This window comes from Amblyomma mixtum, chromosome 3, assembly GCF_055824585.1.
Source record: "Amblyomma mixtum isolate Tamu chromosome 3, ASM5582458v1, whole genome shotgun sequence".
NCBI classification, from domain to species: domain Eukaryota; kingdom Metazoa; phylum Arthropoda; class Arachnida; order Ixodida; family Ixodidae; genus Amblyomma; species Amblyomma mixtum.
In genome coordinates, this window is record NC_143014.1 from 74855164 (window position 1) to 74870274 (window position 15111).

General features: G+C 50.0%; 1 protein-coding gene across 5 annotated transcripts in view; it reads left to right on the top strand.

Moving 5' to 3' along the window:
• Nucleotides 1-7396, top strand: part of kat80 (katanin p80) — a 159646-nt gene extending 152250 nt beyond the window's left edge. For all 5 annotated transcript variants that reach the window (XM_089579687.1, XM_089579684.1, XM_089579682.1 and 2 more), the window contains one exon: nucleotides 334-7396. In XM_089579687.1, the coding sequence (XP_089435813.1) occupies nucleotides 334-466 (133 nt within the window). In that variant the 3' untranslated portion in view covers nucleotides 467-7396. The remainder of the gene's footprint in view (nucleotides 1-333) is intronic.
• The last annotated feature ends 7715 nt before the right edge of the window (nucleotides 7397-15111 follow it).

Consider the following 15111-nt stretch of genomic DNA (forward strand, 5'->3'; position numbering starts at 1 on the left):
CAGACGGACAGCGGTCATTACTGGGCTGCGAGCGGCACCGCACGCCTTGCTGGGCCCCGCCCCCTTCGGCATATCCTCCGTGTTTTTCTCCGCGTCTGTCGCCCGTCTGAGGCTTTGTTCTCGGCGGCTTCTTCACCTGTTCGAGGCGCATTGGCCTGCCCGAGTCCACGCGCCGGTACCGCGGGTCGCACTGTTGCGTGGCGCCACTTGGCGACCTGGTTGGCGACCCTCGATATTCATTCCCCGCAGCGCGTAAACTTTCCCTCGATAATATTCGGGGAAGTCTGTTCGAGGCCAGCGCGTGAGCGTGTCTCGTCTCTTCTTCTTCGGCAGGTACAACAAGTGCATGAGCTGCTACAACCAGCTGCTGTCCATCCGGTCGTTCCTGCTCAAGCGGCAGACGATGCAGGGCAAGCTGGGCCACCTCTTCCGCGAGATGCACATCCTCATGCAGGGCCTCGAGTGAACTCTCCGTCGGCAGGTCCGCCTACACACTCAGAAGCAATCCACCACCGACAGTGCCATCGTGTGAATACTTCACCACTCATGGGCCGCCTCCCGAGGAAGCTGTGCGGTGCGCTCCGGGCGAAGCCACGCGGGCGCGCCTCTGCCCCCCTCGTCCCAGTGTGGACGGAAGGTGACGACTGTCGTCGACGACCAAGGGCGGCCGCCGCCCGCGTCTCACATCGGTGCCTTTCGCGGCGGCGGCGGCGGCCTTAACATAAGGAACACTGCACTGTGATAAGGAAGCCATGTTGTTGCAAGGTGTTTATGTATTGCCATGTCCGGCACTTTTGGTTTTATAGCATGGCCGCCATCTTTTTTGCTGTGCATGACTTTGTATCATTAAAATGTTCAGCGGCTTTTTTTTTTTCGCGTGTGGACCAGGCGTTTTGTTGAACGGCCTTCAGGAATTTTCTTGCCTTTTTTTTTTACCTTGTGTCGTCTTACTAAGCATTGATATATAATTCAGCTGTCGGGCTCTCGCATTTTTATATGAGCGCATGAAGTGAGTTGGTTTTGTTTCACCGAAGTTTCGCATTCAGTTAGTTTAAGGGACGCTGCTAACTGGAGATGGAATTGGAGAATGTGGAAAGCGGCAGCGTCCGAGGCAGCTTTTCCTGTGATGTCCTACAGGCCCACTCTTGAGACCTGCTGTGAAACCTCCCAACTTGTGCCTGTTTAGACGTCGCGGGTGGAGTTGGTTGGGGTCGCTGCTGCTGCCATCGCCACCTTGTTCGACATCCCCGTGCTCCAGGGTCGGTGTGAGTGTGCGGGCGCTTTTAACTTTTTGATGCGGAAACGACTCGTCATGGCGTGGCGGTCTAGCGTTGCCGTAATGAAAGGCATTCTGCTTTGTACGGTACGTTGTCGGGACCTTTTTCTGCTGTCTTGCTTCGCATGAAACTGTAAATTGTAAATTAATATGAAGTTGACGAAGCAGCACCGCTTACGTCGCCTGGCTGTGTATCTGTTACCACTTTTAGCTTGCTTGTCGCGGCTGTTCATGTTGGATATGTTGAAGTGCTGTGTTGTTGAGCCTGCTTTGCCCCAAGTGTCTGTGAATCAGCGGTGCGCTTTTTTTTTTTAATTTTGAAGTATGGCTTGGTTGAACAGCTGCGGAATCTGGTTCATAGCATGAATGTGCAGGCTCTCCGATAGGTGCACTGTGATTTTGAAGAGGCACGTTATTGCGGCGATGCATGGATGAAAATGCCGCAGCGTCATTAAATCCTCTCGGCTTCGTATCGTCGTGGTTTTCACTGTAGTGCTCCGAATGGTCAGCTTTTTCTGCTCGCCCGATCCTTCGCGTAGCTGAATTAAGCTTCACTTTTGGTGCTTGTGGGTACTGAACACCAACGTTAGGTGACGCGAAATTTATAGAAGTGCCTTTGCTTTACAGCACTGTTATGCAATTGGCGCAGCCGGCATTGTATCTGTCCACGCTGTGAAGAAGCAGCCGCGAAAGCGTCGGTCCACCTTCTATAGGTGTAGTACGTTCACGCAGAGGACACAAAGCGCATGCGACTGCAGAAAGTGTGCATCTTGAAGTTGCAGCCGTAGGCTGTTCGGGCATGCACTATCAGCGTCTCATAAAATGTGAACGAGACAGCTGAAATAGAAACATTAAAGAGAGAACATTTTAGCTGAAGGAGGCAGTGTGTTAGTCCACTTGACTTTCAATTTCAGTGGTTCGAAGACTGCTATATTTTTTCTCCAGCGGCTATTTTTGTGTTCCCGAGTTTGCGTTTTATTTGTCGTTGATGGTATACATGCATGCTCCGGCGGAATCTTTGTGCGTGGAATTGGCCGCACGGGAGCACGAACGATGGCCCGCTGTGTGAAATCTTTGCCAGCTGCACATAGCAGTGATGGCCACGCAGTGTAGATAGAACGCTGCACATGTCAGCTGTCTGCGTGCTCAATTATCGGCAGTACTTCAAAAGAAATAAAGGTTCGTTCAGTGAGCTTAGCAATTAGCTAGCTTTGAGTTTCTAGGGGAATGTGTTTTTGCGGCTTATATTTTTGTATATAATTAGTGGAGTAATCGGTGTATGAATGCCCGTAATGTGTTTCCTTTCTTATCACCGCTGCCTGTACGTTGTAAAACGAATTTCTCACGCAGTTCTGGAACATGTTTGGAGCCACAGTAGTGCGTGTAGCTGCGAGGAATCGGCTCCCCCTGGTCTTTTACTTTGCGCGGTGCGCAAATAGTGCGAGTCTTATTCGTGATTATTTGAGGCAGCCAAATTCATGCCACATCCTAGCCACTGGTTTTGGATTGTATGCTGCTATGGCACGTTGTCTGGCGGCAGACCGTGCGCCGCCGCCATCGCAAGTGCTCCGCGACTGGGCGACAGCCGTTATCATGCCCCGGGAATCGCGCTGTGGCTAGTGTATGCCGCTCACGTGGAAGTCACCAGCGTGCTACGGCAGCCGCTTTGTGCTGCGGTTGTGGCCTTGCCGTTCTGCGGTCTTCGCAGCGTTTTGTGTCCTCGGGATGCAAATAAAGTTCTGTTTGGGCGCAAAAAAAAAAAAAAAAAATGACGCAGGCGATCTTTCACTTCGCAACATAGCAGTTCGCTCCTAGGGTAACTGCTTTCGCGCGGGCTCACCCCCTGCAGTCGTGTTTTAGAGAGCATAGTTTTGAATAGCACGCGTAATCTGATCTTCATGCGGATTTTTCTGACCATATTCCACCGAGATCACGTGACAACGGGGTTCTCTGCTGCCTTGTCGCGCCGACCTTTTGCTGTTTTATCGATAGTAGTGTACCGTAATTTTGAGGCTGCATTCACAGCACTTGGGTCGGGAAAAGATGTTGGCTTGACGGAACGTTGTTGTGGTTGGTTGGCGCAAGAGATGTGGTTGTATCATCGTGCATAATGCTGCTGGTGGTGAATTCAGTTAACTTTGATCGCAGAATTGTGTCGCCAAGAAATCGATCTACCGAAGGGTAGCACACGGGCTACACGCTATGCGTACAAAGATTTTTCCCTGTTTCAGTCGGGGGGTGCGGCGATTTCCGCAGCGAGCGCTTGCCGTCGGCAGTGATTGGCTGAAGCAAGGGGAAGTGGTTGTAGCGTTTACTTCCGGCGAAAAGCGTCTTTGGACGAGCCCCTCGACAAGGGACGCGTGCGTCGCTTCGGAAATGCTGTATTTGGCTAGATTTTTTTTTTTTTTATGGCCTTCGACACTGCGAGCTCGGTTGCAATAACTCGCAGTTTCGAGGCAGCGCCGCTTCGCGAACAGTGTCTCGTTCATTTAAACGCATGAGAGTGGCGATTATTTAAAAAAATAATAGTCCGTAGATTGTTGCTGTCCAAAGAAATAATTGCAAGGCTCCCAAGGTCGGTAACGTCTTCGCGATTGCGTGTGATTTGCACCCGCAATTGAGCAGCACAAGTTTTCCTTTTGGCTAACTAAGGGAAATATACTTTCGAACGTATCATATATCGAGACCCATCGTTTTCTGAGTGTGTTGTGCTTTGATTTCGGAAGTGCGGTTTATGCAACTGCAGCGACATCCAGCCTTTCTACGACGAAAGTAAACGAGCACAGACAGAGCTTGTGACGGTTCGCTCTTTGTTGCAGCTGAACGCTACAACCGCCGCCGCTTTCTCAGCCGATCTATGACAGCTTGGCTGGCGCTGGAAAGCGCCCGTTTTATCCTATAGCGCGCTGTTGCTTGTGACATTGAACCGGTAGTGCAAAAGAAGGTTCGGCCACATGTGCAGCCTTTCATGGCACTACTTGATGACGCTGGGTGGGGATTGCAGTCAGTTCGTCGGGGCGAGTCCGTGCTAAGTGTCAGGTATAGTTGTGGAGCCGGCGCGGCGAGGGCTTCGGCCTCATAGGCGTCACACTTCGTTTTTGCTTTGCATCGCTAGGCAAAATTACGGGAGCGTTGTCGACTCGATGCTTATTGGTCACCAGCGAGTTTGCGACTTTCTTTTTTTTTCTTAATAACCGTTGTCCAGAAATTAAATTCGACTCTGGAATACGCTCTGTTACATTGGCAAAGTGGCATGAATTATGATTTTGCGGCAAACATCGTGATCGAGCTCTTCGAGTGTACGGTTAAAGCATTTACGGACATTCGCGAGCATCTTTGTTTTTCGCTAGCGTGAGTGGATTTTTTTTTTTTTTGAAACAGTCACGCGTGCTTCGCAGTCCATTTTCGCATGTCCCTCGCCTCATGTGTAGCCTGCAGGGAGAAGCACCTGTTGCCGTTCCCAAGCAGTGAGAAAGAGTGTACTTCTGGGGAACGAGGGTATCTGAGGTTAGCTAAGCGTCTACTAAAGTACGTGCCGTTTTGCGCAAAGCTGTCGTGTGTACCATGGAGGCTTGACCTGACTTGATTTTGCTCTTGCCTTTTTTTTTTTGTCTTGTGTTAAATGTAATGGCGCACCTGCACAACCTCTGGCTCTGTCGTCGGCTTCTTCGGAGCGTCAAACCTGTAAATTTTTCGACCCGCGGAGCGTGACACAACCGCGTACGTTTGGTCAGGCCTGTTGTGGCTTTACGGCGTCTGATTGCCGGGCTGTAAATTCGCTTTTCTCTTTTTCTTCGTTTTGAATAAATGTGAGAGTGCGTGATTAAGTTAACGTGTGTTGTGGGAATGCAGTGCTTGCTGACTGACAAATCGCGACTTCACGTGGTCTATCCGACGCGTTGTCTTGTACGTCGTGCGAGGCCGCCCATTTTTATTTTTATTTTTTTCAAACTCGACGCATGGCCCTGTCACGAGGTAACAGAAGCATCAAATACATGCGCAGAAGCATAACCGCACAGACGTATTCGCCCTTGAAAGCAGTGCGTTGAGTACTATTCAACAAACCAACGGATGAAACAACGAGATAATGGACAGTGGGAGACATGATGCTTACGCGCGCTTACTGTAGCGCACGGTTGGTTGCGTCTTTATTGCGTTTTTGTTGCCTTTGGGGTTGTGCACTACCACGTTGAAATTCGCAGCCTTTACCGGCACTTTGTTACCGCGCCGGGCTGAAGTGGCAGGCCGAAAGGGGAGCATTGCGCGAGGACCGTCTACCGCGCCATAGCTGGACTGAAAGCGAGCGCGGTCTTGGCGTACGGCGCGTGTGTTCCCTTCAGCAGGCTATGCAAACTGCAAGCAGTGCGGAGTTCGAGTGCTTTGTCTCTTTGTGTAATATTATTTTTCTGTTATGTTTACGATGTTTCAACACACTGTGTGAGTGCGACTGCGTGACTCTCTTCCGCGTGGCCGCATGCGACACAGATGTACTGCCATTTTGGTTGATTGTATTTCTGAAGGCAAGGTCGGGTTGGCATCGCGATTAGTGGGCCTTCGTAGTCCCACTGTGCCGTTTCAGCTGTCTTTGGCGTGTTGTACAGATGTGTTCGTGCTGGTAATGAGAAGAGCGACCACATGTCTGTATTCGCATTAGGGCTGGGCGGTTCCTCGACTAGTCGGCTAATTGTCGCGGTGACTTAGAGCTATGAGTTTCCTGACTGATTAATCGATTGAATTCACGTGGATCGAACGACCGAAATGTGCCTTTCCAGAATTCGATGTGGATTTCACGTGGGAGAGTTTCCGCGATCATATAACTGGTCTGTTAATTATTGTAGCAGTGTACGGGGTATTCGTTCGCTGGACGTATTCTTTCATGGAATGCGGTGGTCAAGACTGCAGACTTTGAATTGAATTGAATCCAAACTTTATTTCAAAAATGTGCACATTCTTTAGAATGAGCCACAGGCCAAAAGCTAAAGAAAATAGCTTGAAAATGCCTATGGTGGCGAGTGCAGAGCTCTTACAAATGGCACCACTTGTAAGAATGGTCTTTGCCTTCAGGCTGCTCCAACGCCATGGGAGTGTATGTTGAGCGCAGCTGGGGTTGGGAATTTTCCTGCTGCCGGGAAACCCCAACATCCTTCGTCCGCAGATGGACTTGTCATCCGTGACCGAGGGGATTTCAGTTTTACGTTCTCGATGGTGTAGTTTTAAAAATAACGACCGTATGCGAAATGTGTGGTCTTGCTCCTTCCCTAAATGTTATGCACGAGAGTTGCGAGCCGATTAGCCGATCGATTAATGCCCGTTGATTAATCTGGCTGAAATTTAATAGACGCCCAGCCCTAATTCGAATGCGGAACTTTGTCGATGGATGAAGTAGGAAGCGCTCTTTCCTCGAAGGGGCTTTCTGTGAGCCTCTGGCGTGCTATGAGAATTGCCTTACAAGCTGCTGGGAGTACCTTTTGTTACTGGGGTAAAAACCTTTTCCTAACTTGTTACACATTAGCCAGTTACTCAGTCGTTCCGGCTGCTATGTGAGGCGTCTCAAGTTTGGATATTACCGTTTTCTCCCGGACGCGGATTTTGCTGGGAAGTGTGTGTCTGGACGGTTGCATTGTTTCGCCGTACTTGGAACTTTCATCTGCGCACTTCTCGTCTTCGAAGCCTGTTGTGTGTGTGCTGCGGACTATGCGTGGCGCGCTGCTGTGGCATTGTGTGGTGCAGGGGTATCTGTGGTTTATGCATTTGTTCACAAGAGTGTTTGCGTAGTATGTGCGTTTGTATGTCGCCTTCTTCAATGACCTCTGTGAGGTTCTTATGGATGCGAGCGTAGCCATTTACCGATTCGTAGGGCCAACTTAGTCGCCTCTGGATTTTCACCAGAAACACATAATTTAACCATTTCACTTTCAGTGAAACGTTGTGTTAGCGCACTTCGGGTCACTAATCGCGATCATAACCATTTCTTTGTAGACTCACCTTGTGTTTATTGCTTTTCATTACGTCTGCCTGACCCTGTTCTTGGCAGATATCGCCTGTTTTTAATCTGGCAACGATGCCCCGTCATTGTGCGAGAGAGAGGAAAAAAATGAAAATAAACGCGCTGTGACAAAACTCGCTGGTCCTGTACACTTTTCTTGTACTGCGTTTGGTCGCCTTACAAGCTCACCAAACACGCGCACGTCTCGGAAAATGGCGAAACGGCTCACTCAATCCGCCATTATCATGGAAACGCATACTGCGGAAACTCTCATTAGGTGCACCTTATCTGACTGCTGACGTCGGGCTCGATGTTAAAAATATCTCTCTCTCTTTGCAAGTAAATCACGCTCAATCATAGTTGTGTGTGTATATATATGTTTTTTTTTTTCTCATTTTGTTGGCCTGTGGGAAAAAACATTTGCCTATTCAACATAACGATGCGTCCCGTCCATGTTGCACTGAAGTCGCACTGTTCGTAGTTCCTAGTTGCGCAATTATGGTGAATGAGTGCCAACTTTTGTGACCTGTGCTCTTACGAGAATTTCACAAAGTTCATTAGCCGCTCATTAGAATGAAAACTGCATGTCAGTCAACCGTGGAGGAGGCGATATTGAATTATTTAGTTTGCTTGCTAGTGGTTGATATCTGTTTCCATAAGGCACATACGTGCCAAAGAAGTCCTGGCGGCTAGGCGGGACTCGATCGCATAGTTGTCATATAGTTCCCTTAGTAAGTAACCTTTCATATACGGTAGAAAGTGCGCCCCTGTACACGGTTTGGGGTGGCGGTAGGTGCCTATAGGCTACGCGTTATACAGGGTGTTTCACCTAATATTTTACACAATTTTTAAAGATGAGCTTTTTGAACTGAAGAGCGCTTTCTTCGGCATAGCATTGTAAGCGGTGTAGCGCATCAGAATACAGCTAAGACATGCTAACTAGCAGGTTGGATATAGAATTCAATAGTAATTAAGGAGCCTAACGGTAATAGTTAAAAGTTAGCTATTCAATATTAGTCAACCAACCTGCTAGTTGGCACGTCTTATTTGTATTCTGATGTGCTGCACCGCTGACAGTGCTGGGCCGAAAAAACGCTCTTCTAACTCAAAAAGCCTATTTCTAATATTGTGTAAAGCCTTAGGTGAAACACCCTGTATACTCCTCTCACCGTTAGTTTAGCGATATGCTATCACTGCCTAATTATTTGTAGGCCTACGGCATGATGAGCCAGATGTACGGAAATTGGCCGTTTGACACAACCAAGGCGTATACATAATTATGAATCGTGGGATCTTTATGACAGTGCTCATTATAAGACACGGACCTGTCGAGCGAGTGGCACGTATTGCGTCCTCATGCGGTGGAAAACCGAGCATGCACACGGAATGAACACCGTGGAAAGCAGCCGCGGAGCGGGGTCCGGGCCGTCGAAGCTGAGCGGCGGGTGGCAGCCTGACGCTGCAAACAGAACCGTTGCAGGGAGGACCCGATTAACGGGACCAATTACTATTGTCGCTGCCGACATTGTGACAAAAGCGCGTCGGAGCGGAACGCTGGCCCCGCCGGGGAGCGTGACTCCTGCCGGAGGAGAGACGCGCCCTCGCGCACGCACGCTCATGGAGCGGGCTGGCGGCGTTCTGTTTCGCCGAACCTGAAAGGCCGGGGGCGGATCCCCTCGCGTCGCGTGCGTGCGCCTCTCTGTTTGCGCGCCGGCTGAAGCTAATCGCGCTCTGATGCGCTCGGCAGGCGGCCGCCGATCGGCTGTGCCCTGACGTGCGCGCGCGCGCTCCTGCAAGACGCGCCTCGGAGGCAGACGGGGCTCGGACATCGCGCCTCGACGGGGATCTCTGGGCGCGCATCCGACTCATCGACCCCTCTCTGGCCTGCGCGCACTTTCGCTTTCGGGCGCTTCTTTGTTGGGCTTCGCGGGCCGACTCGTCCCGAGCATTCGCCGATGATAGATTGCTCGCTGCTCGGTCGCTTGACCTCTTTCACGGGTCGCCAGGACGTTAATCGAGCAGCACCGGGACAATGGCTTGTGAAATGTACTTGGGCGCTGTGACCGGACGCCCCTTTTACTGGGCACCGGTAGACTTCGGCCGCTTCGCACGTAACTTATTTTCTCCTCTAGGCATAGTGCTTTGCCAATAGAGTGTCTGACATGGGAACTCTCTTCCCACCGTCTTCATTTGATTTCATATAAGGGACGGACGCACCGCTGTATTGGCAAGCAAATATTCAGGTGAGCAAGCTCTGAACGCCACTTTTCGCGCGTATTACAATGCACCAGAGCAGCGGCTCGCAATGGCGTGTGAATGGGCGACTGCCGTGGCTTGCTGCGCCCCATCCGTGCTGCGCATTGCGTTCCACGAGACGGTAACGATTCTATACTTAAGACGGAAAAGGCGATCTTGTTGAGGCTGCGCTCCATCGCCGAAACCAGCTTTCGAAAATGTTTGTGCGTGGAACAACACTTTGCCTTGAGGCAGGTCATCTTGCTGTGGGAACGAAGTAGGTGACGCAAAGTGAGCTGTTTCAGTGCGGTACTTGTTGCTTTTACGGTAAGGCTGTTCATTTCTTTGCGCTCAGTAGGAATTAGACTGTCTCAAAACAGTTAACATTCACGAAGAGCACCGTTTCGTGTTTAAAAGCTGCGGGTGATAACGAGCCACGACCGCTAGCATTGTCTTCTGAAGATACCGATACTGTTATAGTTATCATCACTCTAGTTAAAGACGACAGGGTGACCGATGACCGCCGTGGTCTTCCTAACGCGGCTCGCCAAGGCTAGTACGTGTTTTGGATCAGACATATTTATGTATTTTGCAACGATAAAAGGCAAACGTGCCCCGCCGCGGTGGCTCAGTGGTTACGACGCTGGTTCGATCTCGGCTGCGGCGGCCGAATCCCGATGGAGGCGAAATTCTAGAGGCCCGTTTACTGCGCGATGTCAGTGCACGTTAAAGAACTCCAGGTGGTCGAAATTTCCGGAGCCCTCCACTACGGCGTCCCTCATAGCCTGAGTCGCTTTGGGATATTAAACCCCATAAGCCGTAAACCAAACTTCCATGGTAGGTTTTCTTCTTCTGTTGTTCCCCCGAAACTGCGATTTTAAGTTACCAACCACTATCATGGGCCGCCATTCACAATGCCACCAGAGTAGCTGACCACAGCCTAATGAACTGATGCTGGGATGAAGCGCAAATAAAGATAAAATGTATGCAGGCAGCTAAATGAGGCGCACTTAGGTACACGGGCTTGTAACTATTACCTCGTTTTAAGGCGAAAAGACTAATGAAACCGTCATTTTGCTCATGTAATGCAACAAAAAATATTAGGCATGTGAGCACAGTGCAAGCCGATTCTGCGCGAAAACGATTTATGAAAAAACATGCATGATTGCGTGCCAGCCCTCTGTTAGCCAACAGTTTCTCCTTAATTATTTCACGGAGCATATGCGCATGATTTTGCGTTTGTGTGTGTGTGTGTGTGTGTGTGTGTGTGTGTGTGTGTGTGTGTGTGTGCTTGCGTGCGTGCGTGCGTGCGTGCGTGCGTGCGCGCGCGAAAACAAACATTTACTGCAGCGAGCATGTTTTTTTTTTTTTCAGCAAATATCTGCAGCAAAGATAGGTGAGCCTATTGAAGTTAAGTCAGAATCTGCATGCAGTGAAGTTGGAAAAGTACCGGCGCTTCATACATTTTCATGCGAGCCAGACTGTCTAGCCGCACTGATGATGATGATTATGACTATGATGATGTAGTGGTGGCCAGCGTCTTTACAACAATGCCATCTTGAAGGAACAGTGCTTCCACTTGGCAAATCTCGTGGTGGGGCTTCGACTTCAAAGCGCAGGATTTGTGCGTGCGCGTCTTTTATACATCACTTGTGGTTTCTCTTGAGGTGCGTGTTATACGGAGATGTTAGCACCCTATATCTCGTAGCCGGCTTCTCCTAATCTCCTATACAATCAAGCGGCAAAAATAAAAAAGGTGGACTGAAGTGCGAGTTATTACGAAAAATTGCATCCTTCTTTCCCCGTAGTTCTTAAAATTGCGACAGGCCGTAGAGCCGCGGAGATATTGTTACGGGGAAATCTTCCACTTCCACTGCGTCGTAACAATATTGACAGTCCCACTTCATGCAACATGGCAAATCCTCGAAATAATAATATTTAAAAAAACGCTTTGACCTTGCAGATAATTTTAGAGACTGTTTACCCGCCAGCATTTCAAAGGCCAGAAATAGACGGGTGTTGTCATCGCGTATCGAATTTCTTGAAGAGCCGATTTCGCACCGAAAAGTGCACATTTGGGGACACGGCGCAGCAAATTCAAGTGACAAAATGCGAAATTGAACGGAAAATAGAGGGCAACACAACGAGAAGAATGAAGTTGCGCCACGTGAAGCTGCTAATTCATGTCGTTTTCCGATAATTTAATTTTGAGAAGGCTTCATTTAATCGTTTCATTACACTTCCATTTACCTTGCATTATTCGAACAAAAACAGCTTGGTTTGCATATTTCTTTGCTGGATATCTTTTACTCTTTATCATTCCGCGCAGCTGAGCATTAGGAATAGGAGGATGGTAAGGTTGGCGAAGAAGAAGAACAGACCAGTGACACGTCACGATTCTGCAGCAACGGCTGACGTGAGCACGCTTCGGCCGGGTCATTCTTCCTTCGCCAGCATCGACTGCCTGTGCACGGTGGTGCAGCACTGCAGGCCAGCCTGAGCTTCAAGGATACCGAGACTGCTCTTCGCTGCCGGCCAGCTTCAGACCTCGAAGGACACCGTCGGCGACAAGACATGGCCTCCGGATCGCCACCGATGCCGAGAAGGTCTGCGAGGCTTGCAGCCAGACCTTCTATCCCATACCATCACTCGCCCTTTGCGAGGCCCGAAGATGCAGCCAAGGCTGGGCCGTCGAAATTCACGCCTCGTCGAGAGTCCCGCGACCCTGACGGTAGGGAGCCGGGAGCTTACCCTGCTGGTTCTTCTGGTACCCGTGGGAAGAAACGGAAGACGTCGTCGAAGCGTAAAGGCAAGAAGAATGCGGCTGACTCGGAGGACCAAGAATCTGGAAGCGAAGCAGCTTGCCCGCTGCCGGGGCAGGAGGAGCGAGCCACGAAGGGCCGCCGGGTTGGAAGAGCCCGCAAGATGAGCATCCAGGATGACCAAGATGAGGATTCAGAATGACTAAAAAACCAGAGCGCCCACAAGTCACCACGTCAAGGCCGCTCGTGGGGAGATGGAGAAAGGTGCGTCAGCTTGTCGCTTTTGAGGGTTCATCTTAACGACAAGCGCAAGGGGAACGGTGGAGATCGTCACAGAAAGTCTGAGAAGAGAGCTGGTGAAAACAACAGAACTAAACAAGGACTCTGTACCAACAATCGAGTCATCGAACTCTATTGGCCCAACCTCGATTTTGCTTCCTTTGGACGCATTAACAGATATCCATTGAAGTACAGTTAATTAGGTGAGGACTTGGTTACGACTGGTGACTTTGAAGAGTGACGACTTTCTGGTCTGAGGGGAAAAGGGGATGAACAGTTGTTGAAATAAAAGTGGTGAAAGCAGACATCTGGGAATGCTGGCTTTGTTGTCAATTTCTTTTTAATACCCCAGGTACGAGTGCGAACAGAAGTTAACGCCGTACTCTGTGGCCATCTAGTTCTATTCACGCGTCACCTAATGAAGATTGGAATTATGTCATGTACAGGCGTGAGTAAAAGTGGTGAGTCCACGTGAACTGCCATAACTGCATGCCAGCGCTCACTGACGGTGCAGCGCCTGTTCGAGATATGCAAGAGGTGCCCTCCCTAATATGCTGTCCTGCTTGCCCGCGCACTTCCGTCAGGCACACGTTTACATGCAAAGAAACCTCAGCTGCTTCCGTTCGCAAGGTGTCTACACTTTAAGTACGAAATAGCTAATCCGGAGGTTCAGAGCCTAGGAAAACCGTCTCTTGCGTGTATGTTGTTGTCCTCTGTTGGAGTTTATGCGCCGCTGCTGGCCTAGCGCGAGCGCTCTGTCCCGCGGCACTGCCCGTTCATCGTCGTCTTCTACGCAGCAACAAATCCAGTGGTTCTGAGCGGCGGTTTCGCAGGCATTTAATGATGTTGCACCTGGAATCCCCTTGGAATACAACAGAGGCAAAGCTTTAGTCGTGGTGGCAGATTTCAAGGAGGACATCAGTAGACACCCATGGCTTGTTCAAGCCTTGGGTATCTATCTATTGATGTCCTTGTTGAAGTCTCCCACCACGACTCGTGCGAGCGCGGAGAGTTGAGATTCTCGAACTGGCCAACGCGGGCGCGGAACCTACAGCCCAATATGGATCCCGCTTTGAATTTGTCTTTGCCAACAGGCACTGCACAACGGAGACCTACACAATGGCCAGCTGCTACGCGGACCACAAAAGAGTTTTCGTGAACCTCAAACTTGCCATAAAGCCTGAAATAAACACGGAATATTACATCAGTCATCAGGTGCGTGTGTCTCATTCAGTCAAACTTAGTAAATCGCAGTGAAAGGTGTAAATACGCCGTGCTTTCGCACTGTACACGAATGCTGTAAACAATTCTCAGAGTTCTTTTAGCGCACAAACGACTCGTGAAGACAAGAAAGACTGGACAGAGCGCTACTTGCAACTAACTTTATTCGGAAAAAAGCTGTCGACTTAACACCCCTATTAAAAGGGGGGGGGGGGGGGGGGGGGAGCAATTTCTTGGTTTTGGGTTCTTCAATTGTTGCCCTCGCACGGGCTAATGTACCTGTCCTCCCCCCCCCCCCCCCCACACCTTTTTTAAGAGGTATATAAGCCGACTGTTTTTGTTTTTCTGAATAAAATTAGCTGCAAGTAGCGCTGTGTCCTGTCTTTCTTGTCTTCACGCGTCGTCCGTTTGTGCGCTGTAAGATTTCTAAAAATGCAATGGACCAACTAGCCCCAAAACGCATTTTGCTGGAATATTTTTTTGTTTTAAACAATCTGTGATTTTGTTCACGCCTGTACATACTGGTGTAGTGCATGCTGGCATGATTCTGATACACATACACTGGGCCTTCATTTTTGCTTGGACAGACGTGATTGGTTTATGTCCGCATCTGCGCAGTTTCAAAGCTCATAACGCGATCGGGAAGATCACTCTTCAAGGATCAGCTGGTCGTCAGCCATCGAAAAGTTCCGCCAGTGACGGCACGACCATGTCGGTATACCGAATGACGTTTATCATGTCACCGGAGTATAAATCAGCGGGAACGTACTTGATTCTTGAGAATGCAAGCGTACCTCAGCTCAAAAGACTTAATTCCCTTCTGTATAAACGGGCCTCTGACCACCCTGTGTAGAAAATGCGCTATACCCGCGGTGAGGTATCGTCCCCGGACTGCGTGCCCGCAAATTAAAAAAAAAAAAAACTCACTTATATCTGAGTTACAGCCGTCGCAATCAAGCAATTTCGCAACGCTCCTCCTCCTGTTTCAGCGGGAGGCGCCCGGAATGCATCACAGTCACAGCCCCGCCTTGCAAGCATTTTTTCCTTGCTTTTAACGCGAGAGCATTGCCCCACGTCGGAAAAAAGTTGTCCGGCGTCGGCGTGTGCGTTGGCGTCGGCTTTGGCTACCGTTTGAAGCCGGAGCGGCCGCAGCAACCGGCCGCTTCGGCAACCTAAGTGGGCTACCTATAAGTCACGTGGCCTTATTGCGTCATCACAACCTGCCGACCAGGTTGTGAGCAAACTGACCACCGGTGGCATATCACCTGCCATCGCAGGGCAGTGGCGCATCGCTTAACCGCTGCACCGCTGCGCCAGGAGTGGCATACGAGTACTTCGACGGGTCCATGAAT